This window comes from Cyprinus carpio, chromosome B20, assembly GCF_018340385.1.
Source record: "Cyprinus carpio isolate SPL01 chromosome B20, ASM1834038v1, whole genome shotgun sequence".
NCBI classification, from domain to species: Eukaryota; Metazoa; Chordata; class Actinopteri; order Cypriniformes; family Cyprinidae; genus Cyprinus; species Cyprinus carpio.
This window is the reverse complement of record NC_056616.1, coordinates 4926924-4954269: the sequence shown is the minus strand read 5'-3', so window position 1 is coordinate 4954269 and position 27346 is coordinate 4926924. Positions and strand designations below refer to the sequence as shown.

General features: G+C 41.8%; 2 protein-coding genes across 7 annotated transcripts in view; one reads left to right on the top strand and one right to left on the bottom strand.

Moving 5' to 3' along the window:
• The window catches only part of LOC109113276 (AT-rich interactive domain-containing protein 1B-like), an 849861-nt gene that overhangs the window by 242305 nt on the left and 580210 nt on the right, over positions 1-27346 (top strand). The window lies entirely within an intron of this gene.
• LOC109111842 lies at positions 1421-13163 on the bottom strand. Of its 2 annotated transcripts, XM_042746463.1 has the most exons (5): positions 13039-13163; positions 12560-12600; positions 2888-3184; positions 2362-2694; positions 1421-2237 (listed from the first exon to the last, which is right to left on the bottom strand). In XM_042746463.1, coding segments are annotated over exons 1-5 (771 nt in total). In that variant the 5' UTR covers positions 13041-13163; the 3' UTR covers positions 1421-2139. The 2 variants fall into 2 exon arrangements, with proteins under 2 accessions (XP_042602397.1, XP_018980378.1); XM_019124833.2 differs by lacking the exons at positions 1421-2237; positions 2362-2694; positions 2888-3184 and adding an exon at positions 3205-4592.

Below are 27346 nucleotides of genomic sequence, written 5' to 3'. Positions count from 1 at the left end.
CTCACGTGCGCTTGCGGAGGGATGTAAACACTCACCAGAATGAACGAGTGAAACTCCCGCGGCGAACAGAACGGCTTGCAGTTAATGAAGAGCGAATCTAGATCTGAACAGCACATCTTCTTTAACACTGTTACATCTGTACACCACCTTTCGTTGATGTAAAAGTTTAGTCGATTTCCCCGTTGATTCTGCGGTCCGCTCTGGACTTGCTGCAGTCTGCTCTGGGCGGGCAGATGAAGCGTGCTGTCCGGAATGGTGTCGTTTAGCCAAGTTTCCGTGAAACACAGAGCAGCAGAGTGTGAGAAATCCTTATTTGTCCGGGAGAGCAGAAGGAGTTCGTCCGTTTTGTTGGGTAGAGAGTGGAGGTTCGCCAGATGGATGCTAGGCAACGGTGTTCGAAATCCACGCTTCCTGAGTCTGACAAGTGCGCTGGCTCTCTTCCCGTCTGCTCAACCTGAATCGTGTGATCAGCGCAGCTGCTCCGCCGACGAAAAATGTCCTGCAAAACATCAGAATAGTCGAAAACCAGTAATATATTGGGAAATGTGTGGTGCCGAATGTCCAGCAATTAGTCTCTGGTGAAACTGATTGCAGGAATATAACTAAAGACAGGACAAACTAACAAAAACAACTGCAGAGCACCTTACGGAGGCCACCATCGGCGCCAGGAAACAGACAAACAGGGGATGTTGGTCTTGGTCAGATACTAGGTTTCCTATATGTTCCATTGTGAATAAAAAGTGGGTCTATGATATTTACAAATCATGACATTCCGTTTTTATTAACATTTGTAAGAATTACAGAACCTTAGACACTTTGATCTTCTGAGACAGACAATAGACACACAGTGCGTTAACATACAGACATCTGTTTCCACATCTGCACTGAAAGAAAATGCGGGAAAATGTCTCTCACAAATGCACTGGTTCCTCTTCATACCCTTCCTTCCCTTCACCCAGCTCACTCAGAATGATCAATAGTAGAATATAATGTTCTACATGAATGCAAATGATATTTACTGTCATGTTTGGTGTCATTTCAATTGTCTCAGGGAGACTGGTACAATGGTCTCCATTTTACAAGAAGTAGACTAAAAGGCAATACAGATCCTAGGAGTGAAGAGATATTTTGCTCAGTGTAGATGGTGTGCCATTTCCCAGTGTCTTTCAGGCAAAATGCCTTTAGTCTCAAGAGGAGATAACTCTACATAATTAATGCAAATTCTAAATGTTAGTTGGGGGATGTTTCTCTTGGTCTTAAGGAAATGTTGCAAGAGGATCAGGGCCTTCTGTGGCCGGATCTGTGTTCGTACTATGTATTTTATTATATGTATTTTATTTAAATTTTTGTGTTAGTTTTTCATTTTTGTTAATTTTTTTTTTTGTTTTGTTTTTTTTTTTGTTTTTATATCTCTTAATTGGCATATTACATATTTACCTGACCGATAATACATTGTTACATTTCATTCTATTCTGTTTTACTCTGTAATTATTGACTCTAGTAGATTACGTTGTATCCTTGTTACTGCATTTGCTGCGTCAGGTTAGTAACGGACTAAAATTCAGTTGAGATGGAGCATAGGGCACAACAACTGTATCTTTAGAGATCCGGCTAACACTTGGTATTAGTTCAAGTGTATTTAGATTGTAAGGGCTTATAGGGAATTTCCGTTAGGTCAACTGGATGTTGTTCGACCAACCTAAATAGGGTGAGCCTAACCTCTGTTTATTGTAATGTTACTCTAGCTAAGTGTACATGGAGAAACCATGGCATGATCAAGTGTGTACAAATCTAATTAGAAGTACTTTTAGAATGAGCAAAGACTGACGAGAATGTGACCGTAAGATACGCTAACGACCGAAGCCATATCTTTGAGCGACATGAGCACCCAAATGAATGAGTACAATAATATTAAAGAATAGATGGAATAATCTGATGTCAGAATAATAATAATTAGAAATGGTCAAGCAACCAATTTGTATGACAATCTAAATTCCAGGTCATAATAAAATGGAGTCAGATTAGAGTTTAACTTAAATAAAATAAATAGAGTGTATAGGCTTATTATATTGCAGAGATATGTTGATAGAAAACTCTGCAGATCTTTTGGCTCTGGAGACAGATGAGCAGAACATCTCGTCACTGCATCTTTTTGATGATAGCAATCAGAATCATAACCAGCAGCGTAAACACAACCGATACAAACAGTCCCGCCGGCCCGAACAATCCCCAGTGATCTACAGCAGGAAGGAGGAAGAAAGAACATATTTTTTTAGCATATATATTTATTTTTTATTTTCATTTTTTTATGCTTACTATTTGAAGATTTTGTAAGCTTTCAATGCCTCCTATTTTACTTACTACGTTTTTTGTCATCATCCGCGCAGGTCAGATTTCCCTTTGATTCTGTGGAGGATATTGATTTCTCATCTGTGACTGTCACTGTGATCAAGATTTCTCCTTCAAAGCCCAGAACTCTGTATGTTCCTGCATCATCAGCCGTAAACTCTTTAATGCTCAGAGTCCCATTACTGTCGTTCAGTCGATCGTTTACTCTATTAACCCTTGACTTGCTGTCTTTCTTCCACACCTTCTTCCATTCTGTGCTGCTTATGTTTTGATGCATAACTTGACGAGCATCTGGCAACAGAACATCCAACTTCAGCTCCTCACCGATTTTCACAGAAATATCATCTGAGAAGAAACAGAAAGACATGAATCATTACTATAATGGTATCATAATCATTTTATAAAAACCCAGACTAATCTGAATATTAAGCAGGATGTTCAGTGTCTCTGTCGGTTGTAGACTCTCATGCAATATCACACAATTACTAAAAGAAAACCAGAAAGCAGATGCTGATAGTTTGATCAGTTTAGACTTTACCATAAATATGAAGTTGGTACGTCCTGATGTGTGGCTCCAGCACTGAGTTAGCATTATTGTAATAGACATTTAAAATGTATTTTCCAGCATCACTCAGTCTCAGATCATTGATGACGACGTCACATGCTCCTTTTTTACATATTCGCTTACTGCAGTATTTCTTATCATAAACAAAGATTTCTCCTTCAAAGGGTTTTGGTCTGTTCAAACGAATATGAAAAATCTCTCTGGCCTTAAATTCACACGGCAGGATGATGCCGCCTCCCTTTTTTCCTGCCACATGTATAGGGATGGTTTCTGCAAATACAGACAGTTTAATAGTTATTCAATAAAAGCAGCAATACTGAAAAAACACATTTTTTATAATGTTTGTATTATCAGTAATCAGCGTCATTATAAAATATTCTAGCAAAGTCAACTGGATAAAAAAATAATATATACTAAAAAGAAGATGTGATGACCAGGGATGCACATAAGTTTTTCAGTCTGTTCCCATGAGAGCACCTGGAGATTGGGTTTGGTGTGACCCATATAACCATAAAAAATAAAAAATAATAGAAATAATAGCATTATTGCACTGTTAGTGTGATGGCACTATTATATTTTAAAATAAAAAGTGAGTATTAAAAAATAAAACTATTTGATAGTAAACTTAAAAATAGAATACTAATATTTACATTTTAATTTTCTTATATTTCTTACATCTATAAGAAATATAGTATATTTCTTACAGTACATCTCTATATGTCTTCCATACGTTCACAATGAAGCAGTTCATAGAGTTTTATTTTGAGCTTAGACTCAAGTATAAAGAAATAAAGTCAGTCCTTAGTTCAATGCATGGTTTATTAATATAATATACTACATACAGGAAACCAGATAAGGCCAAATTGCACTTTGATATAAGAAAACAGTCATATAATAAACCCAAATATTTTATTAAAAATATACACTATGTATAGGCAAGCAACGCTGTATTATGTCGAGCCCTCAGGTGAGGGCTCCCTCTGCTGGTGCGGCGTTACAGAACCCCCTCCTCTTGTAGCGCCTCCTGGTGCAAGACGCAGGCGTCCCCATGGTCGTGGTGCTGGTTGATCGGGTCTGGCTCAATCCATGAGAGAGGGGTCCAGAATGTCGCAGGCATCTACCCATGATCTCTCCTCAACTCCATAGCCCTCCCAGTCCACCAAATATTGGAGTTGACCCCCTCTCCGTCTTGAGTCCAGTAACTCCTTCACCTTGTAAGCTAGAGTTCCAACAACATCCAGCGGCGGTGGTGGTTCTCGAGCCTCATTGTTGGGGTCAGCCTCCAGGTGGACCAGTTTGAGGAGCGAAACATGAAAGGATGGAGAGATACAATAGTTAGCAGGAAGCTCATGGTATGTGACTTCATTTATTCTTCTTAGAATCTTGAAAGGACCAACATACCTGGGGCTGAGCTTCCTGCTTGGTAGCCGCAATTTGAGATCCCTCGTAGAGAGCCAGACCTGGTCCTGTCCTGGTTGGTAGGGAGGATGTGGGTGACATCGTTTGTTGGCCTGGAGTTCCTGTACTCTCACAGCTCTCTGAAGACATATGTGTGCACTGTCCCACACCCTCTCACTACGCCGGATCCAATCGTCCACAGCAGGGACCGATGAGGGTTCGCCAGACCACGGGAACAAAGGGGGTTGATACCCAAGGACGCACTGGAAGGGAGTCAAACCTGTTGATGAGTGAGTCAATGAATTTTGTGCGTATTCAGCCCACGGAAGGAATTCAGACCATAGTGTTGTTCTTGGCTACAATATGATCGAAGATATCTGCCTATCTCTTGGTTTAATCGTTCAACTTGTCCAATTGCCTGAGGGTGGTATCCTGACGGGAGGGTTATATTGATGTTAAGATGTTTGCAGAAAGCTTTCCAAACTTGGGATGTAAACTGGGTTCCTCTGTCGCTGACGATATCATCTGGTATACCATAAATTCTAAAGACTTGATGAAATAGTGCTTGTGCAGTCTCCATGGCTGTGGGGAGTCCTTTTAGAGGAACCAAACGACAAGATTTTGAGAGACAGTCAATGAGAACTAGGACAGCAGTGAAGCCGTTGGAGAAAGACGAGTCTGCGACAAAATCAATAGATAGATGGAACTATGGACGTTGTGGGATGGGCAATGGTTGGGGGAGACCTGAAGGTAACTCCTTGGGGGTCTTTGATTGGGCACAGACTTGACAGGCTTTGACATAAGTAGTGACATCCTTGGTCATCGAGGGCCACCAGAATGAATTTTGCAGTAAGTGAAGAGTGTGGGATATTCCTGGATGGCCAGAGCTGACAGAAGTGTGGACCCATTGCATTACTCTGTGACATAGATTTTGTGGAACATACTGTTTATCTGGTGGGCAGTTGACAGGTGCTGGCTCTTGTAGTTGTTCCCTTTGTATTTCCTCCATTATGTCCCTGGTGATGGGGGCGATAACAATAGACGGTGGAAGACGAAGTTGGCCATGGTGTTGGGAGAGCACAGCCCCGATTCCGCAGTCCGAAGCATCTACCTCTACCACAAATGGAAGATTGGGGTCAGGATGTTTCAGGATGGGGGCTGTGGTAAACTTTGCCTTCAGGGTATTGTATGCTTGGCTGGCTTCCTCAGTCCACTTCAATTTTGAAGGCTTTCCTTTCAAGAGGGATGTCAGAGGGGAAGCAATCATACTGTGATTCTTGATGAAGCATCTATAAAAGTTGGCAAACCCCAGAAACCTTTTACTCCTTGGTGACTGATATGGTAACCCAGGGATGACGTCTGTCTGACATGAAACGTACATTTTTCTGCCTTGACGTACAGTTGGTTTGCTAGTAGTTGAGAGAGGACGGTCCTGACATGATTGATATGTTCTTCTTCAGACTTTGAGTAAATCAAGATGTCATAGTGCCCCCTAGTGCTGAGAAAGGCAGTTTTCCATTCATCGCCCTTGTTGATTCTGATCAGGTTATATGCACTCCGTAGGTCAAGTTTGGTGTAAATGGTAGCCTTACGGAGCTGTTCTAGGGCTGAAGGAACCAGTAGAAGGGTGTAGCAGAACTTCACGGTGACATTGTTAAGTCCTCTATAATCAATACAAGGCCTTAATTCTCCATCTTTCTTTTCAGTGAAGAAAAAACCTGCTGCTGCTGGAGATGTGGAGGGCCGGATGAATCCTGAGCTTAAGGCCTCTTCAATATATTCTTCCATGACTTGGGTTTCTTTTCTAGACAGAGGGTAAATCTTATTCTTTGGAGGCATTGCATTGGGAAGTAGATCAATGGCACAGTCCCAAGGCCGATGAGGTGGTAATTGTGTGGCCTTAGTTTTACTAAAACTTCTGCCAGATCGTCATAACAGTTGGGAATGTTGACTGCCTTGTTAATTTCTGGACTTTCTACACTAGTAGTGAAACATGGTTGGGGAACTAGGGAAAAATAATGATTCTCACAGAAAGTGGACCATTTAGTCAAATCACCCTGATGCCAGGAAATGATGGGGTCATGAATGGATAGCCATGGAAATCCAAGGATCACTTCATGTTTGGGGGAGTCAGTGACATACAATGAGATTAATTCTTGGTGAAACAAACCAACTTGGATTGTTAATGGCTTGGTCTTATGAAATATCCCTTCTCCAATTGATGTATTGTTGACAGCTTTGATCTTTATGGGAGGATTGCATGGTTGGATAGGAATATCATATTTCTTCGTCTCGGGGCTTGTCTCATCAGATTGTCAATCTTGATGGTGAGAGTTACAAAGTCAGAAAACGATAAATTCTCCCTTTTACAAACCAACTCTGCCTGTAGATCAGTGTTGAGGCTCTATTGAAACACAGCTTTCAGGGAAACATCATTCCATCCGCTCTGAGCAGCGAGGGTTCTAATCATGGTGGCGTATTCAGCGGATGTACGGTTACCTTGTGACATTTGAAGAATCTGGGTTGATATATCCTTGCCCCCAGCGGGATATTCAAACACTTCTCGCAGTTGTTGGATGAAATAATCAAAAGATCTTCTAAATCGCACAGCCATTTCCCAAACTGCCGCAGCCCAGTCGATCGCCTTGCCAGATAATGAAGTCATCATGAAAGCACATTTCTTTTCATCAGACTCAAACTTGTCTTCCTGGTTATCAAAGTAAATTTTCACTTGACGAACAAAGCCTTTACATTGGTCCGCAGATCCATCAAATTTATCAGGAAATCCAAAGCTTACCGCCTTCGACATGGTCGATGGAAGAGACTGGGTGTATTGCGTCAGGTACTCATTGACGGACTGGAGTTTAGCCATTCCTTTAATACCTCACCAAGGGTTTTGGAATTTGAAGTTTTGGATGTTAGGGTGTGTTTGGTTGAGGCAAAGTATTCTCTAACATTGAGTCTGAGGCAGCATTAGAATCCATTTGCATTAGTTTATTTAGAGAATATTTGAATGACAGAAACGTTAGGTCAGGCAGAGAGTCAGTATCGTAACAGCGGTCCAATCTTTCAACATACACAAGGGAGATCCAAAAGGCAGAGATGAGTAAGCAGGCAAAAGGTCCAAACACTATCATCAGTCCAAATCAGGCTATCAGTCCAAAGGGGCAATCCAACAATCGTGAAACAAGAACTCAAGCAGAATCATACACAGAACAGGCAGGCAGAATAACAATGAAAACGCTTGGTAAGGCAGGTAAACTGGCAATACTTCGCAATGAGCAAACACACAGACTCTTGCTAAATACTGCTCAAACAGAAAAATAAACTTAGAAGCAGAGGGAGCGGTGCACAGTCAGTGCTCAGGTGAGGGCTCCCTCTGCTGGTGCAGCGGTACACTATCATAACTAGTTATAATTAATTATAAATATTTAGAAGATCCGCTGTAAGTATTTACTTGACATCTCAGTGTCAACTGTCTGTCGACTCTAAGAACATTACTTTCCTGTTTAAGGAAAACAACTTTCTTACTGTACAATACTACTCAGAGCATGTAGCTAAAATCTGCATGATTAGAGACTCCAGTTATGAACAAACAATGAACAATCTCATGTGTGATACAAGTAAGACTTTATTAACTACATAAACACCTTAACTAGTCTAACATACACACACACACATACACACATGCATACAGTGGGCATAGGAAAAATGGTTAAAGCTTAAGCAGTTAAGAGAAAATAAATAAAAATCAGAATCAGAATCAGAATGAGCTTTATTGCAGGTATGTTTTCACATACAAGGAATTTGTTTTCATGACCGAAGCTTCCACAGTGCAACAGAATGACAGTGACAGAACAAAAACACAGATAATAAAAGAATAAAAAATAGAACAAGTAAGGAATAACAATATACAAACTGACAATTGTATGACGGTATATTACAATGGACAGTTTTGTATGTACAGGTATATTATGTGCAACTTAAAGTGTAGAAAAATAACCATTTTGAGTCTGAGGATCTATGGTGAATGGAAAGTCAAGGCTGAAGGCCTGGCATGAACTTAGGGTGTCCTTAAGAAGCGTTCTAGCTCACATCCTCACTTCTGAGAATCTAACCGACCCACAGACTGGCTGAGCTATGTGTTGGGGCACACCAGGGCATGCCCGCACCAGCTGAGGCTCTCCACATGGACACAGAAGACTTAGAAGAAGAAGTACCTGGGCGGAACTGTGCGTGAGCCTTTTAAAGTCTGAGACGATTCACACCTCTCAGGATGGGCTTGTCCAATGAGAAAGGCTGAAATTTCAAGCAGGAGGTTGGAAATACTGGGGAGTTTTACAACCCTTTGTCAGAGAGCATGACAATTTGCAAACGGAACTCGAGCGGGGGTGGGGTGATGCAAAATTACTAAAGATTCTTAGAACACTAATATATTGCCTATGTACTAACATATAATATACACTCTCGTTTAGATCAGAAGACGAATTCATAGATACTAAACATGGTAAGATTACATATAGGTTAGATTACATGAACGAGTGGTTCTCTCATAAGGATGCAAAAAACAGTCAAATTCAACAGACAATATACAAGAACAGCAATAATATACACGATGACCTGAAGGATATGTGTGTTCATTCAAAGAGAGGTTTTCTTATGAACTTATTAGAGAAGAGTCCATTTATATGGGCATTATGTGTCTGTTTTAGAGAGACTTGAGTAAGTGCTGATCTGCCCGCATTCCTTGGAGCAATAAAACTAGTGTTATCACTATGCTTTGTCTCTGGTTGCTATGGAACCAGAGGCCTGTTCTGCCTTTTTGAGGTGTAAGTTGCATTTCTGGGGAAGGGTCCATAAACCCTTTGGTTAGATGAGGGGGCGTTAGATATTATTTGTTAAATATAATAAATAGTTGTGTGTCTGATTGGTCCAAATGCTACAGCATAATATATTTTATTAATAAACTGTATAAACAGATTTGGTCTTTTTATATCACCATTTTCACCATATATGTCCATTAGCCTAAGCGTTTTCTGTAATGGTTTTCTATGGCGGAGAAAAAGCTAAACATGTATTAACGTGTTGCGTTCATATATTATGGGCTATTCTGCTTTAGTAATATTATTAATAAGGTTACTTAATATTAATAGTTGTCAGACTCTGTCTCGTGTTTTGTGTGTGTTTAGTTCTCCCTCGTGTTTCCTTATGCCCATATTTGGTTATGTTCCGGTTCCTGTCCTCATTGTGTTAATTTGTATCCAGCTGTGTTTTCCCTCATGTAATTATGTTTCATTAGTTTGTTTTGTGTATTTAAAGTGTTCCCAGTTCCTTTTGCTGTTAAACATCATACCTGAGTTCTTGTGTTTGTATTCCTTTGTTTGTTTTATTAAAAGTTTACGTATTCTCCTGGATCTCCCTGTTCCTTCCCAGAGTGACCATGACACTTGTGTTATCTGTATAACGAATTTGTCCTCCAATGTCTTTGGTTTAGTACATTAAGCCACATTAAGGACACAGAATGTCCCAAAACCGTCCAGCACTGACTGTATTTTTTATACTTGAGTCCAAGTTCTAAATAAAACTCTATGAACCGCTCCATTGTGAACATACAAATCTGTATGAACCACTGCAAGCTGTAAACTAAGGAAGTGTTTCTCTGAACTCTAAGAACAGGGGTGGGTTGAATAAACTACTTAGACTAGACTTAAGTTAGTCATCTAATTTCTTTTCTTAAAGACTGGTCAAAATGGTAGACTGGTCTAATGTGAATACAAAAATAAGACTGATCACTCTTTAGCAAACTGCTAGTTGATCAAACTAGTTTGTCTTAACATAGTGTCTGTGTTAATGCAACTGGCCCCAGAGCCGTTGAGAAACTTCTATAGGCTTCCATAGGAACTGAGGAAAGTGTGTCATGAGCAGCCAATAGTTCCAGCATTGAAGGCCATTCATTTCAGTGTTATTAAAAATAAGTAAGCAATTATGACCGGCAAAACTCTTGAGCTACTAGAGTAGAGCTAAATACAAGGCTATATTTATTAAACAGCCGTACAGGCATCTGGTGGGTAAACCATGGCATTATGAATATTATTTTTCTGGCCACCAAATGCCTCTAATTTGCCTCTTTGCATTGGAATTTAAAAATGTTTTCTCTATTTTAACCCTAAATGCTACACTAATTGTAATATAAATAATTAGCATATTAGAAAATGTTATATATTAAATGGTTATTCATAAATTATAATTATTGCACATATTATTTAGTACCAAAAATCTCCTCAAAATATTAACTAAATAGAACTGAATTAAAATATAGTACAATTATTTAATCGATTAAAAATCACACTTAAGGTGTTTGGTCACATTTGACTGCCAAGGAATATGAGAACATATTAATGCTCTCTTTATCACTCCCCAGAATAAAATGCTATCGTAAAGCATAGTCTGTGTAGTTATCAATGCACAATCAATGCAAATTATGTGTTAACAATTACCAGAATGATGCAAATATAGTGAAACTGAGAATAAACCTATTCAAACAGATTGACAGCGCGGAGTTGTTTGGAACCATATATCTTTGATATTGCAACTACATGGCACTTAAAGTTCTGTATCTCGTGCATTTTGCCCTTATTTGCACAAACAGGTCAACAAGGCTATTTTACATGAATGCGAGTTCCTTAGCAAGTAGCTGTGAATCACAGGCATATTTATTTTGGTCGTGGGTGCAGCCATTTGTAAGTGTAATGTGTCTGCTTCCATTGTCATCCACTTGTATGGCTGCTTGGTATTGCAAACTGGAGTATCTTACCATATCGTTTTAATGTATTATCTTAACTATGAACACATTGGTTTGCAGTGGAAACATTTTTACTGTTTACTGCACTTTTTTCTTCTTCTCCTTATTTCCCTACAGCAGCTAATGAACCAGAAGTCTCGCACATTCACAGAAAACAGCTTATTCACGTTGAAAAATAAGGTGGATATGAGATGAGGACATGACTGCACATCCAGTGCAAGAAGCCTTTGAATTTTTAATTTTACTTAACATTATTTATGTTATACTGAAGAGACCTTTTTGAGGGATATTGTTTTTGCATTTTTGAGGTGTTCGGTTTTATTTTGGTTTTAGAAAATAAACATGATCGCTCTCATCACAAATCAACCCTTTCTTGTTTTTACTGGCATTTCTCCTTGACTAGTGCATCTTTGAGCCTATATTCAGTACGAGTAAAATCCTCAAGTACTGTTAAAATCACATGCTCTAAGACTTTTACTCAAGTTGTTTTGTTATTGGTGACTTTTAACTTGTAGTGGAGTAATTTTCACTGTAATGTATCTGCACTTTTACTCAGGTATGGTTTTCAGGTATTCTTTACACCTCTGACATTAACCTACCTTTGGTGTCTTTGCTATTGTATTCCAATATCATTCAGTTAGCTAGGTATAGCTGTAGTTTTAGATGTATGGATGGTTTGCTTATAATGTATGTTATTAAAATAACATTTTGTTCCAAAGCATTGTCTGCTGGTTTATTTAGCTACTTTTCAGTACACCACATTAAGTATGCCACTTAAGAGTTGTTGTTTTAGATGTAAAAGAACAACTGACTGAGGTCTGAGGATGTCCTAAAATAGTCCTATACAGTACTGCAGTTAGTCAATTTAAAACGGTGATTGTGCGTAAGCAGCTGTATAAACCATGTCAGTACACAAATGAACATATTTACCTAGTACATTTTTATTTTGGTCGCGCATGCGCAACACTTATGTGCATCCCTGGTGATGACATAACATGCTGGAGAAGGAGTTGGTGATATGACCAAAGTCTTATATAACAATATGAATGATTTATTTCAACATCTTAATATATTGTACATTTCTTATTTCAAGAGCTTTAATTCAAATCAGTTTAATCAAAATAATTAAATCCACATTAATTCTCATAAAAGTTACTAAAGTTAGTCAGTTAAGAGCAGTGAGTCACTTTCTCTTTTGTTGTTGGACTAACATTAGTGACAAACAGCAGCCGGTAAATCAGGCTGCTGTCCCTTTAAGACCGAATGAACAGAGCTTATAATACACATGCGCTTTCTTTCTCAGTTGTTACGTTCACTTTAGACATAAAGGACTTTGTTTAAGTCGACACATTGTTTTGACACATTTGACCATTTAAGCCGAAAAAGGTGCCAAAAAAGCGCACAGTTCAGTGTTGTGTGAGAAACGAAAACTACTGTACACTCACCACTGTAACTGAAAACCCATAACAGCAGCAGAAGTTTCAACCTGATGGGAACACAGAAGAGCTGGTTATGTGATACAGGCTACACTGCAGAGAGTTTTACACAACAGGTTCATGTGAGAATAAACGCTTTCCTCAGATAATAATAATAATAATAATACAATTTAAAAAATAAAAACTCACTTTCATTTAGCCTGAATATATGGAAGTTGCATGATAAAAATGTCCAAATTTTGAAATTCTAAAATTATTCCAGTATAATACTCTGTCGCAAAAGCTCATTTAAATCCAAATCCACAAACATACGAAATCAATGCCAATGAATAAAAACCATCATCACCCGTCATCGTCATAATCACATTAATGGATGCATTCACCGTAAACATGCTAACAGGTTTAGTTTTCCACAAAACAAACAAACAAACAAACTATTGGTATAATAACACAAAATTAAATTATTCGAATTTAAAAAGAGAACTTACATGGTAAAACTCAATCATGTCTCGTGTTCAGGCGTCAGACGTTTTACAGGAAAACACACCCACACACACACACACACACACACACACATACACATATATACACACACAACGTATAGCGCTTTCAAAGGGAATAATGTAAGAGGGGTGTGACTAAACACCTCTTTGTCTCTATCCATAAATTCATAGCAGACAGGTCTCTCTGAAGATCAGTGTAATTTTGAATGATTTTCAGCGACATCATTTTGTGAATTGCGTATTTAATCATTTGCATATGAATGTAATAATTAACTTTAAATAACTTTTCTTTTGAAAGACTGCCTGTTACTGTGATAGTTCCTGGATCAAAACTTGTATTTCAGGCTGGACGAGCCCGAAGAGCCTAAGGTTAATCAGATTTTCGTTAAACATACGCAAATGCAGAGGTGTAGCGTCTGGATCTGCAGGGTATGCAGGTGCATATGGCCCCGGGCTGACTGGGGGCCCACCGAAGAGGGGCCTTTTAATTAAAATGAGGGAACGCATTCTTAATTCTTGGCCACAATAAATATATATTTGTCTGCATGTCATGTGCAGTGCTCGGTAATTTCTTGTGTACATGTTATATTGCTGTCATAGAACTGCATCATTTTCTAAACTACAAAGGTTGGGGTAATTATGTCTTTTCCCTTCATCTCATCCAAAGTCTCTTTCAATTAATGATAATGAGCAAGCGATATTCTGTGATAGGGCAACCTGAATGGTCGGTCATCCGTTAATCTAGTACAATGGCAGAAATCCCATGCCTCACCACAATCCAGACAGATGTTCTCAATCAAATCAACAAGTTTCTCTTTACATTGTATTTAAACTTCACATTCACCAATCGGAATAAAGCAAAGTTCTAGCTTTTCTAGCTTGTTATTCACATCACTGATATTACTGCACACACACCTTTAGCAGTGAGACTACAATATAATCTGTTAGTTTGCATTTTCCCCACATTTTGGTGAACAGTTGAAGTATCAGACAACTGATGGAAGTCATAGGGTGAAAAGTCATAATACTTTGTAAATTCATTATTTTAACCTTGTTTGGGATGGACTCTCCCTGCCATCTCTCTAGATTAGAACATGATCTGTACCGTGAGGAACCAAAATGTAACTTTTCTGTTTTTAAAACTTGTTGGTACAATATTGTTTCTTCATCAAAGGTAATATTGTTGTTTTTTGTGGTACCCCAGTGACAAGCCCATTTGTACCTAAACTGTAGCAAATGTGTTCTTTTAAGAACTATTAAAGCCCATTTCCCTATTGAATAGCATGCACATTCAATAACTGAAAACAAAAGGTATTTTATTATCAGCAAATGCAAATACATATCAAATACACACACAAGTGGTTGAACAGTAAAATATTCCTTAGTGTAAATGCATCTTTCCAGATAACAATAAAGACTTAAGTTAACAGTGTATCACTAAAAGAAAAAAAAACATTTCACATTACAATTAAACTAAAATGTTACAGTACATAAAATACAATTACACTAAAATGTTACATTATGTAACAAAACTAGAAAACTTTTCCCCACATCTAAAAAAACATTTAGCAACTATAAAGACATACATTACTCATTCCATACTTTCAAAACAAGCAAAGTCTAAAGATGAAACATGCATACCTCAAAGATTCACTGCAAGTTATTTCTGATGAAATCCGAGAGCTTTCTGACCCTCCATAAGCAGCAATGCAACTTTCATATTCAAGGCCTAGAACAGACAGAAAGACCTCATTAAAGTAATCCATGTGACTCCAGTGGTTTTTTTATCATTTTTTTTATGTGGTGTTGTTGGTGCTTTTTTTCAAAACAAAAAAAATATTTTCAATTTTATTTACAAAAACATTGATCTGCAATGTACTTTCACAAGAGCACCACAATGCATTCATGTTGTGTTCACACAAGAGATGACGCTGTCACATGAATGCACTTTGGATAAAATATTTTGAAAATAGGTGGTAAATAGTTTTGCACAAAGAAAGCACTCACAACGCTTCATAAAACTGAGGTTAAACCACAGAAGTGAGTGACATGTATTACTCTAACTATGTCTTTCTTACAGTTACAGTTTCTTACTTGCAAGGATGTGGTTTAATCTATATATTTATTTTCAGCTCTCTATAGAAAGTCTCCGGATGGGAACACCTTCGGTGTGACGAATGTCTGAAGCCCTATACCATCTCGCCAATCCTATTGGCCAAATAGCGCTTGGGCACCGCCCTACGCATGCGTACGCATCGTATACCCGGGCGCCGCGCGCTATTTCGCTCAGATTTCATTTCCTTCAGGAAAGAGAATCATCTGTGCCCTGGAATCATCTCGCGTTCATAGCGGTTTTCTCGAGCAGTGTTAACTCCTCTTCGCGGACGCGATGAGCTTTCGAAAGTGCAAGGAACCGTGTACCAGGTTCATCACTAAGGGAGACACTCACGAAAGGTGCGTAGTCTGTTTGGGATTACATCACGCGCAGTCTGCGCTTAGTGGCCTTTCCTCTTGTCCCCACTGTGATGGCCTGCGACTTAAAGTACTGCGCTCGAGGGTAGAAGTGTTTTCCAAGGTCGCCCCCGCGTCTAACCCCCGCCGTGTCGCTTCTGCGGCTGCCGAGGCACCGCACGAGGCGATGGCTTGGGGAGACATGTGCGACCTCACTTACGACGACAGCGCGGCGCTGGAGTTTTCTCCACATCGCTCGCTCTCCCCTACCCGAGTGCAGGATGCCACCTTCGTCGAACCCGTTGTGTTCTCGGACGGGGGTTTAAAGCCCACCCCGGAGGCATACGATGCTATCTCCTTCGGTTGTGGGCAGTTCGACGACGACGTCTTATCCACCGCGGCTTCGGAGTCTGAGGACTTCGTGGCAGATACGGACAGCCCTCTCCCTCCTAGCGGACAGGAGAAGCGCGTCTCTCCCTCCTACAGCGAGCTGTTGGATGTGGTCTCTCGTGCGGTGGGTAAGCTGGGACTGGACTGGGAGGTTGAGAAGGCCGAGGCCCAACCTTCATCTAAGCTGGACGACCGTTTTTTGACTAGTCGTGCTCCCGCGCAGCCCCGTAGGCCCCTGCCTTTTTTCCCGGACCTCCACCAGGAGGTTTCGAGGTCCTGGAAGCAGCCCTACTCGGCGCGCATCACGAACGCTGCGGCTGCGGATTTCGCCACCATTTCAGATATGGCGAACCGTGGCTATGCAGCGATGCCTCCGGTTGAGGAGACTCTCGCCGAACATCTGGCGCCTAATTCGGCCACGGCATGGAAGTCTCGCCCCCTCCTTCCTTCGAAGGCGTGTCGAGTCACGTCTAGCCTCGTCGGGAAATCTTACATGGCTGCTGGCCAGGCGGCCGCATCGCTCCACTCTATGGCGGTCCTCCAGGCCTACCAAGCGGAGCTTTTAAAGGATCTCGACGAGGGGGAGGGCATCACACCCGAGGCTGTGAAAGAGCTGCGTCGAGCAACGGATTTGGCGCTACGCGCTACCAAAAACATACTGCTCGGGCAGTGGGCCGGTCCATGGCTGGTTTGATTACGGTCGAGCGCCACCTTTGGCTGAATCTCACCGATATCAAAGAAAAGGATAAATCTTTTCTCATGGACGCGCCCATTTCTAAGGACGGTTTGTTTGGAGAGGCAGTTACGTCGGTGGTGGATAAATTTAGGGCAGCGAAACAGCAATCAGCCGCTTTCCGCCAGCTGATTCCACGCAGACCCAGAGAGACTGAACGGCGGCAGGCGCCCGCGCGGTCTCGTTCAACCTCTTCAAAACCGCCAACGGGCTGCCTCACGGGAAGAGCCTTCGCCTATGGCGCCCCCCCTCGTAAGGACTGGGGTCCTAAGGCTTTTCCACCAGCTCGCCAGCGACAGCGGAAAAGATTAGACCTGAGTTCGACGGCTAATGCCTCTCGCTCTCGGGCTCCTAATAGCAGCTCCTGATATTTTCGCTGCTTGCCAGGGACTGTGCCCTCCGCTAGAGAGCGCTATTGGACCGTTTTCGCGCATCCAACCCTCTCACTGCAGTCCCCACGCTCTAACATTGACTGTCTCGCCGCAAAAGGCGCTTCGAGCAGCATTGGATCGAGTAACCATGTCAGGCGTTTCCTCAGACACTCTGCGCGATTCAGCCTTCAGAATCCGAGGAACGCTACAAGGGTCTGGCAAAGACGGCCCGTTTATGACGGCTCATACAGCCGCCGCTTTTTCGCTAGCGGCAGAGCCCGATGTTCATCTTGTTGGATTAATTCCTGCCGTGGACACGCTTCAGGATTATACACAACGAGATGCAGCGGATTTGACGCACGCGCTTCCCCGGCTTACGGACGCCGCGAGCTTTCCGTATTCGGGCATGTTAACGCGTATGAAAACGCTGAAAAAGGCGGAAACCTTGAAACCACTGACGCTATTTCGGGCCGCGTGGGAACGCTTGCCCGGCATTTCGCAATGGGTGTTACGCACGATTCGTCTCGGATACACCATTCAGTTTTCGAAAAGGCCCGCCTCCTTTCCGCGGAATTCTTCCCACGGTTGTGAAACCAGAGGAAGTCGCGGTGCTGCGGCAAGAAATGACAGCTCTGCTGAAGAAAGGGGCTATAGAAGAAGTACACCCCTCTCAGATGGAGTCAGGTTTTTACAGCCGCTATTTTGTTGTACCAAAAAAAGGGGGCGGTTTGCGACCCATATTGGATCTACGCCGTTTGAATCTTGCACTCAGGACGAGCAAATTCAGGATGTTAACGGTAAAGTCCATTTTGTCTCAGATTCAACCAAACACTTGGTTTGTCACGATCGATCTGAAGGATGCATATTTTCATATTCAGATCATCAAGAGACACAGGAAGTTCCTCAGATTCGCTTTAGAGGGCAAAGCGTATCAATACCGTGTTCTTCCGTTCGGCTTAGCCCTGGCTCCCCGAACTTTTTCAAAATGCATGGACGCCAGCTCTGGCCCCGTTGCGGCTCCAGGGCGTTCGTGTGTTGAATTACTTGGACGATTGGCTGGTGCTAGCTCAATCACAGACTCAAGCACTCTCTCACCGAGATTTAGTGCTGAATCATTTAAGAAGCCTGGGCTTATGCACGAATTTCCAGAAGAGTGTTTTAATCCCCTCTCAACGGATAACCTTTCTGGGAATAGATTTGGACTCTCGCGCGATGACAGCCAGACTATCTCTCCCGCGCGTTCAGTCTCTCACGTCATGCGTGCGTCACTTCAAAGTAGGCCGCACAGTGACGGTGAGTTTGTGTCTCAGGCTGTTAGGTCTGATGGCAGCGGCATCCCCTGTAATTCGTCTGGGCTTACTTCACATGCGCCCTTTTCAGTGGTGGACTAAAAGTCAGAACATTTTCACCCCGTTGTTTTCCGCATCGTACGATTTCGGTGACACGGAGGTGTGTTATGTCAATAAAACAGTGGATGTCAAACCGAGTTCCTTCTAGCCGGAGTTCGGCTGGGGATTTGTGCTTCCCGAGAGACTGTCACGACGGACGCGTCTTTGACCGGTTGGGGAGCTGTTTGTCAAGGGCGCCCAGCTCATGGAGTGTGGACAGCGACACAACGCGGTTGGCACATAAACAGGTTGGAACTACTGGCAGTTTTTCTAGCTCTCCAGTATTTCTCAAATCTGCTGACCGGCCGTCATGTACTACTCAGGTCAGACAACATGGCGGTTGTGTCATACCTGAATCATCAAGGAGGGTTACGCTCTCGCCCCCTGTGCAGGCTGGCGAGGAGTATTCTTCTTTGGTCTCGGAACAGATTTCTATCGATCCGAGCAGTTCATGTTCCCGGACGTTTGAATGTCGGAGCGGATCTGCTATCCAGACAGACTCTGGAGCAGGGGGAATGGAGATTACACCCACAGACGGTGAGCCTTTTATGGCAGATATTCGGAGAGGCGAGAGTGGACTTATTCGCGTCGAGCACGACTACGCATTGCCCGCTGTGGTTCTCCCTATGCCCTCCATCGCCCCTAGGCCTGGATGCGTTAGCTCACGATTGGCCCAGGACCAGCTTGTATGCTTTTCCTCCAATTCGTTTAATTCCAGCGGTGTTGTCCAGGATACGGCTGGACAGAGTGGAGCAGCTGCTGCTGGTGGCTCCGTGGTGGCCCACACAGCCGTGGTTTGCGGAACTGGTCAGTCTAATAGTGGGCTCTCCATGGGAGATTCCCCTCAGACAGGACTTACTATCGCAAGCACGAGGGATGATTTGGCACCCGAGGCCAGATCTGTGGAAACTGTGGGCGTGGCCTCTGAGCGGAGTGAGTTAATATGTCCCGGTCTTTCTGCGGAAAACCTCCGAGACTATTATGAATTCCAGAGCAGCATCTACGAGACGCTTATATGCTTTCAAATGGAAGCTGTTTACGACCTGGTGTGGTTTTTCGTAGTATAGACCCAGTTTACTGCCCAGTGGCTTCAGTACTGGAGTTCCTTCAAGACCGTTTCTCTGATGGTGTAACGCCAGCAACTTTGAAAGTTTATGTGGCAGCCATTTCAGCTAACCACGTATATATGGATGGTGCTTCAGTGGGCCGTCATCCGCTGGTCTCTCGCTTTTTACAAGGTGCGCGACGGCTGAGGCCTTTCCGCCCTGTGCGAGTTCCCTCATGGGATTTATCTATTGTACTGCAAGGTCTATCAGGACATCCGTTTGAGCCCTTGGAAACCGTACCGGATAAAATCCTGACCTTGAAGACAGTTCTTCTTATGGCCTTATCCTCCCTCAAGAGAGTTGGGGATTTACAGGCTCTTTCTGTTTCGCCGTCGTGCATGGATTTTGCACCAGGCTTTGTGAAGGTATTGCTGCGACCGAGGCCTAATTATGTCCCTAAAGTCGCTTCGAACCCCTTTCATTTTTGGGGGTTTGTCCTGGAGGCTTTACCCCCTGCTGGGATAGGATCAGAAGATCTAAGTCTTTGCCCTGTCAGAGCGCTTAAGACTTATGTCGATCGATCAGCCTCATGGCGTGAGTCCGACCAGCTGTTTGTCTGTTTTGGACATAAGAATAGAGGCCATGCTGTCACAAAGCAACGCATGTCCCATTGGTTGGTGGAGGCAATATCTTTAGCCTATGAGGCGCGCGCGGTCTCTCGCCTCGCCTCTAGGAGTCAAAGCTCATTCCACTAGAGCAGTCGCTTCCTCTCAGGCGGCCCTCAGTGGATCTTCTATGTCTGATATCTGTGCTGCGGCAGGATGGTCCTCACCGAGCACTTTTATAAAGTTTTACAGTCTGGATGTAAGGACGGCTCCTGGCTCCCGGGTTCTCTCCGCTTGAGCAGATGCTTCCTTGGATCCCAGCTATCAGGTACGTCAGGCGTTATGGTATAGGGTTCCCATACGGTGACGTCACCGCAGCATCGAAGTGACCTATGAAAGGGAACATCTCGGTTACGTATGTAAACCACAGTTCCCTGAATAGGGAACGAGATGCTGCGGTCCCGGCCGTTCCATACCTGATAGCGTTCTTCTCTTCAGTTCATGAAATCTGAGCGAAATAGCGCGCGGCGCCCGGGTATACGATGCGTACGCATGCGTAGGGCGGTGCCAAGCGCTATTTGGCCAATAGGATTGGCGAGATGGTATAGGGCTTCAGACATTCGTCACACCGAAGGTGTTCCCATACGGTGACGTCACCGCAGCATCTCGTTCCCTATTCAGGGAACTGTGGTTACATACGTAACCGAGATGTTTTCTTTCAAATCAAAGCTAAATACACGTAGAAACAGCGCATCCTTGTGGTGCGGATGACACAGAAGAGCATACACAGCATACGGTGATATGAAGTGACACAGAGGAGACTGTTGAAAAATGACTGTTGAATGAGAAGTCATTATTTTTGTTTTCTTCACTTATAAAAAGTGTTCCCGTCGCTTCATATAACCCAGATTACACATCTGATGGCAGATGGAGTATTCTGACAACGACTTAATACCTTTTATGGACATTGACAGTGTTATTTACTTTGCAGTCTAAGGGACAGTCACAAACCTCCAGGTTTTCATCCAAAATATCTTAAATTGTGCTCCGAATATAAACTAAGCTTTTACGGGTTTGGAACGACATGGGGGTAAGTGATTAATGACAAAATTTTCATTTTGGGGAGGAGTATCCCTTTAAATCTCATCGTCTTCAAGATTAACACTTAAAATCCATTCTCAAAGAGCTTTTCTGTTGATAAAAGGGTAAAAGTAATCTGCTTCCTGCTCTCTGTACTGTTTGAAAATTCTGTAAGGACCGCAGCGATTTCGACCAATCAGAGTCTTGTTGCTATGCCTAATAGTTAAAACAGTAACCAATCATGCATGAAACAGTAATTTTCGCCTAACTTGTACCTTTGACGTGAGAACTTTTATGTACCTTCATTTCAGTTGTACCTTGAAAGGTATAAACAGTATCATCAGATGTCTTTACTGTACCATTAAAGGTACAGTTATTGAAAAGGTACAAAACTGTTCTTTGAGGAATATTATCGTGTACCTTTTTTTCTGAGAGTGTAAATACTTTAGCTTGTGCAAAAGCTATTTGTGATGAACTGATTCTTTATATTGCTGTCTCTTATAAAACAGAGAGTTCCGGTCCTTGATTCTTATTGGTTGAGCTGTGTTTGAAGCTGTTGTAAATTACAGTACAAACATACACCTTTTATTACTTCTGTGTATTGCTCTGCAACCACTTTGTTGGAACCGCAACTGTTTCTGAGAAACTATTGTTTGGTCACCTTTATTTATATAGTGCTTTTAACAATACAGACTGTAACAAAGCAACTGAACAGCATTAAACAGGAAAATAGTGTCAATAATGAAAAAAAAAAAAAGAGGTTGGGGGGGGGTGGAAGAATACTGTTTTTATTTATACCATTACACTTTATTTGCTCTGTTTTATTCTGTGTACTTATATGGAATAGCCGTTTTATAAAAGCAATAAGCCCCGTGAACCTGTGGTTTACAGTGAATTTATAACAGTTAAGAGGGTTGTAGTTCCAACACTAGGTACAACACCTCTTAGCTGTTATAAATTCACTGTAAACCATGGCTTCTTGAGGCTTATTGCTTTATTTTACCATGTGCATTATTATGGAGGTTGTCAATTTATGTTGTAAGTTCCAGGCACTCGGCCCAAGGAAGGTATCCAGTGCTGGCTGAAGGTTTCTTGCGTGTTCGGTCTTTTCAGCGTGCAGAGTTATTCAATTTAAATCCAATTCTAATCTGACTCCATTTTAGTATGACCTCGAATTTAGGTTGAAAGGCAAATTGGTTGTTTGCCGGTCTCTAATTATTATTGTTATTCTTCTGACATATGATTATTCTAATTTAACTCTTTACTTTATTTTTACTCGTTCATTAGGAATCTATGTCGCTCAGGGTGCCCCGCGATCACAAACTCACCAGTCTAAACATTAGCCAGAGGTTATGACTAATACTATTTAATAGGTCACCCATACTTACCATTCTTCAAATAGTGTTTCTGTTTAGTCCCCCACAGTCACCCATGTACAACTTAGTTAAAGCTCAAAACAATAATCAGCGGTTATGCTAGTACTGTCTGTCTAGTCCCCCGACAGTTATATAACTACATACAACTTAATTAAAGCTGAGACAATAACCAGCAGTTATGACCAGTACTATGACTAGCCCCCCATAGTTAATGCAACGGAGTACAACTTGACTAAAGTCAAGCGGTTAGTCAGAAATCTAAAACCTCACCTGATGTGCCCTATGCTCCATCTAGCCTGAGATTTAGTATGCACTTAACCCTGGACGCAGATTTGCGGAAACATACACCTTCACTTAATCTACTTGAGAAAATTATTTCAGAGTAAGTCAGAATAAAATCAGATGTAACAATTTATTATCAGTCAGGTAAATATGTATTATGCCAATTACATAGCCAAGTCAGAGATATCAAATCAATACAAGATATCGAATTCTCAAAGATGAATCTAAGAGTAAAAGATGCATACCTGACTTTTAGTGAAATACATTTCATACAGTGGGCTCATTCTGGCTACAGAAGTCCCTGATCCTCTCGCAACATTTCTTTAAGTACCAAGACAAACATCCCCCGAGATGGAGACAGGAACTAACAATTGGAATTTGCATTGAGCCAGGTCCCAGACCTGGGTGGCTCAAAGGGAACAGAAGTTAATTTACATAGAATACCACGGGAAAGGGCACTTCCATTACAGTAAGCAGAATATCTCTTAACTCTTAGGATCTGTATTATCTTTTGGTGTACTTTTGTAAGATTGAGACTATTGTACCAGTCGCCCTGAGACAATTCAAATGACACCAAACATGACTGTAAATATTACTTGCATTCGTGTACAACATAATACTATTAACCATTCTGAGTGAACCAAATGGAGGGAGGACGGGTGAGGGGAAGGAAGGAAGTGGATGAGAAGGAACTGTTGTATATGTGAAGTGTTTCCTGCACCTCCACTTTTAAGTCAAGTCAAGTCTGCTTTATTGTCAATTCTACCCAATGTACAGTACATACATACAGAGAATTGAAATTGCGTTACACTCAGACCCATGGTGCATACAGATAACTAACAGTAGAGCCTAAAAATACAGATAGACATAAAATATAAAATATAAAATACACTATACAAATAAGGGCATGTGAAAAAATAATAAAAAATAAAGTTAAATAAAGCAGCACAAGGCACATGGCAGATAGAGTGCAAACCAGTGAGGTGAACAAACAGTGCAGATAAAAATATTGTAGTGAAAAAAAAAGCTTATTCAGTCTGATTAAAGAGAGTTGTTATTTTATTTAACTGACTGAAGAGGTAGTAGAATGGCGTCAGTTCTATGCTGAATGAGGTACTGAGCAGACCAATGCTGCACAAAGTGACTGGTGCATGTTATCGTATGTTAGTGGGAGGAAGGACCTGGGGATATGGGACCCTGGGGCGGGGGGGGGGGGGGGGGGGGGGGGGGGGGGGGTTCATAGTTCAGTGGTGCCTGGGGCAGAAGAGGGAGGGGGGGCAAGTTCGGGAGCGAGTTCAGCTTGGTTAATGGTTGATTGGTGAATGTGTCATTAGGTGTGGTGGTGGTGGGTTCGGGAGCGAGTTCAGCTGAAGGGTCTTCCAGCAGACTGAAGAAGCTGTGTGACGGGTGAGTGGGATCACTTGCGATGCAGAGGGCTGCAGCTGCTCACCTCGCTCCTGTAGTTTGTCTCATCTCTGTTGCTAATGAGACCCACCACAGTCGTGTCATCCGCAAACTTAATGAAGAGGTTGGAGTTGTGTGAAGGTGTGTAGTGTTATGTGAGAACTTAATGAAGAGGTTGGAGTTGGGGACATGTGATGGGTGGTTGCTGTGTTTGTTTTGTTGGTGTTGGATGTGTTACTGCCGACCCGTACTGCCTGAGGTCTTCCAGTCAGAAAATCCAACAGCCAGTTACACAGCAAAGTGTTGAGCCCCAGCTCGACCAGTTTGTGAATGAGCTGTTGAGGGATGATTGTGTTGAATGCTGAACTAAATCTATGAACAGCATTCTGACGTATGAGTCCTTTTTGTCTGTATGTGTGAGTGCTGAGTGGAGGGCAGTTGCGATGGCGTTATGTTTGTGGAGGTTGGACCGATATGCAAACTGGAAGGGGTCCAGGGACGGGGGGGCAGACTTGATATGGTGCATGACTAGCCGTTCAAAGCACTTCATGAGGATGGGAGTAAGTGCAACAGGACTGTAGTCACTGAAGCTGTTTTCAGGCCCACCTCGTCTCCAGCTCTGAAGGCAGCGTTCTGCGTCTCCGGGAGTCTGTAGACCTCCCCTGTCATCCACGGCTTCTGGTTGGCCCGGACAGTGATGGTTTTTTGTGACTGTTACATCCTCAATACACTTGGTGATGTAGGCAGTGACAGTCTCTGAGTACTCTTGGAGGTCTGTGGTGTTATTGTATGTGGCAGCCTGCTTGAACATATTCCAGTCAGTTGTGTCAAAACAGCATCTGACGATCCTTCCGGCCACACTTGAATTTGTTTGTGAACTGGTTTGGCGACTTTAACAAGCAGTCTGTATGCAGGCATTAGCATGACAGTGATGTGGTCTGAGGCACAGAGGAGTGGGAGGATGTAGTCCAGTTTATTGTCCAAAGAGCGTACGCTAGCCAGTACGATGGTGGGGATAAATGGCTTGTGTGGGTTAGCCATTAGCCTAGCCCGGATACCTCCACGCTTACCCCTCTTCTGCTTCCTCTCACGCCGCTTGTGGCGCCTCCGCTGTGGGTGAGATGCATCAGTGGGGGTCGGTGATGGTGTAGGCCTCCGGAGCAGACCGAGATCTCGCAGCTGTTCAGCGTGCGCGGAGTTTAACTCTAAAAATGCGGTTCTGCTGACATCCAGCAGAAACTCACGACTGTATGCGCACTTAAAGACAGGTAGACGTGATGAAGATGTACAAAAACACTGCGACTAACAAAACAAAAAACACCGTTCTGACGGGAGAAGCCGCTGCGTGTGGACATGTGCTGCGTGTGCCGCCATCTTGAGCTCTGTGGGGTCTCGAAGATGCCTGTGTATGTTTGTATTGTCTGTTTCTCAGGAGATCAAGAAACGGATGCATATGTGAGAGAGGCGTTTCCTGCATTTTTTCTCAGTGAGATGTCTGTATGTTAATGCACTGTGTATCTATTGTATGTCTCAGAAGATCAAAATGTCTGAGGTTCTATAATTCTTACAATCTTAAAGATACAAAACAGATTTTAGTAGCAGTGTGCATTGTTGAATTTATAGTTTACACTCAAGACTTGTTTATAAATTACAGTTTGGTACTGTAAAAGTTACAGTTTGTTCTGTAAATGTTTTTACAGTTTTTCTGTATTTTTAGCTGCCAGAATAATTTGGTAAAAACTACAGATTTTGATTTTATTTTTTACAGTGTAGCAGACTGCTGGTCTTTGCAGACTTCGTTAGTTGTCCAGAGTCAGGAGATTTTATATCTGTTGGTCATGCTGCAGTTCAGACTGATGCTTTCGCTCCGCTGGGCTCTTAACAGAGTCACATCACGTTCTGAAACATCTGGAAAAAAATCATAAACTGACTCTTTGAAATTATTTAGATAAAAACATTGATTATATTTAAGGTTAAAAAGGTCAATTATGTGAAATCGTTAAGTAGAATTAATTTACCGCTTGAAGTGATCTGAATTATTCTGTATGAAAAATCACAAAAGAACATGATGTCTGTCATTCGTAAGATGTTGATCAAACTACAGGTTTCAACGACATGCACAGATGCTAACATTCCCTTTCCTTTAACAACTAAAGCTTATGCAAAATCTACAGTATTAGAAGAGCTTTGTTTTCTTACAGCTGTGGTTTATTAAGTTACACTGTTTCATATGCAATGCTATAATTATTCATAATATTATTCATAATTATTATGATGTTTCAATAAAGCTGATGTAGACCACATCCACATTATAACACCTAGTCCTATTATGCAAACTGTATATATTATTGGATGTGCATGGTCTACATCAGCTTTAATGTAACTTCATGTGTGCACAGGCTCTGAAACTAACATTTTCCACATCTGCCTGGAAATTTACAGTCATAAATATCTTATACCAGCTTAATGTGCACTATTTCATTAAAATCAGGCAGAATAAATATCTGTACTTATTTGTTTCCCATTAAATAATAATAATTACCATTTTAATAAATAAATCAATAAAGAAATATCTGTATAATTGTGTTGAACTATAAACCCATTTATAATGCAAATAATTTGCTATAAAAGTTGCATCATTTTGTGTAATTTACAGCTTCTTCTGCAATTTCTTTTGGTAAAGAAAAAAAAAAGTGAACAAAATAATTTGTTTAGACAACATTAAAATATATAAATATTTATTATCAAATTATGTTTTAACAGCAGACTGCTCTATCAACAACAATGGTCCCATTACTTTGAATGTATGTGTATGGTATAAAGAGCTGCAATTCTTTGACACTGTGTCTATAAGTGGCATAATCTTGGTCCCTGGAAGACGATCCAAAAGCAAAATGCCAGCACGATCAGGAGCTTGTTAATGTGTTTCCCATCAGCACTGCTTGTATCTGGAAAAGAAACCAGAATTTGCATAAATTTGTGCACCAAATTAGATTTACATTTAGTCATTTAGCAGACGCTTTTATCCAAAGCGAGGACAATGGAAGCAATCAAAATCAACAAAAGATCAATGATATACAAGTGCTATAACAAGTCTCACTTACGCAAGGGCGAACTTTAAATAATATAATAGGTAATAAAATGCAAACAGATAGAATAGAAACAGA

Bases quoted from the DNA above. Each gene is read 5' to 3' on its own strand.
- LOC109111842 (XM_042746463.1), bottom strand. The intron at 3,185-12,559 runs GTGAGTGTACAG...CTGTATTTGCAG, and splicing joins ATGGGTTTTCAGTTACAGTG to AAACCATCCCTATACATGTG. The intron at 2,238-2,361 runs GTAAGTAAAATA...TTCCTGCTGTAG, and splicing joins GGATGATGACAAAAAACGTA to ATCACTGGGGATTGTTCGGG.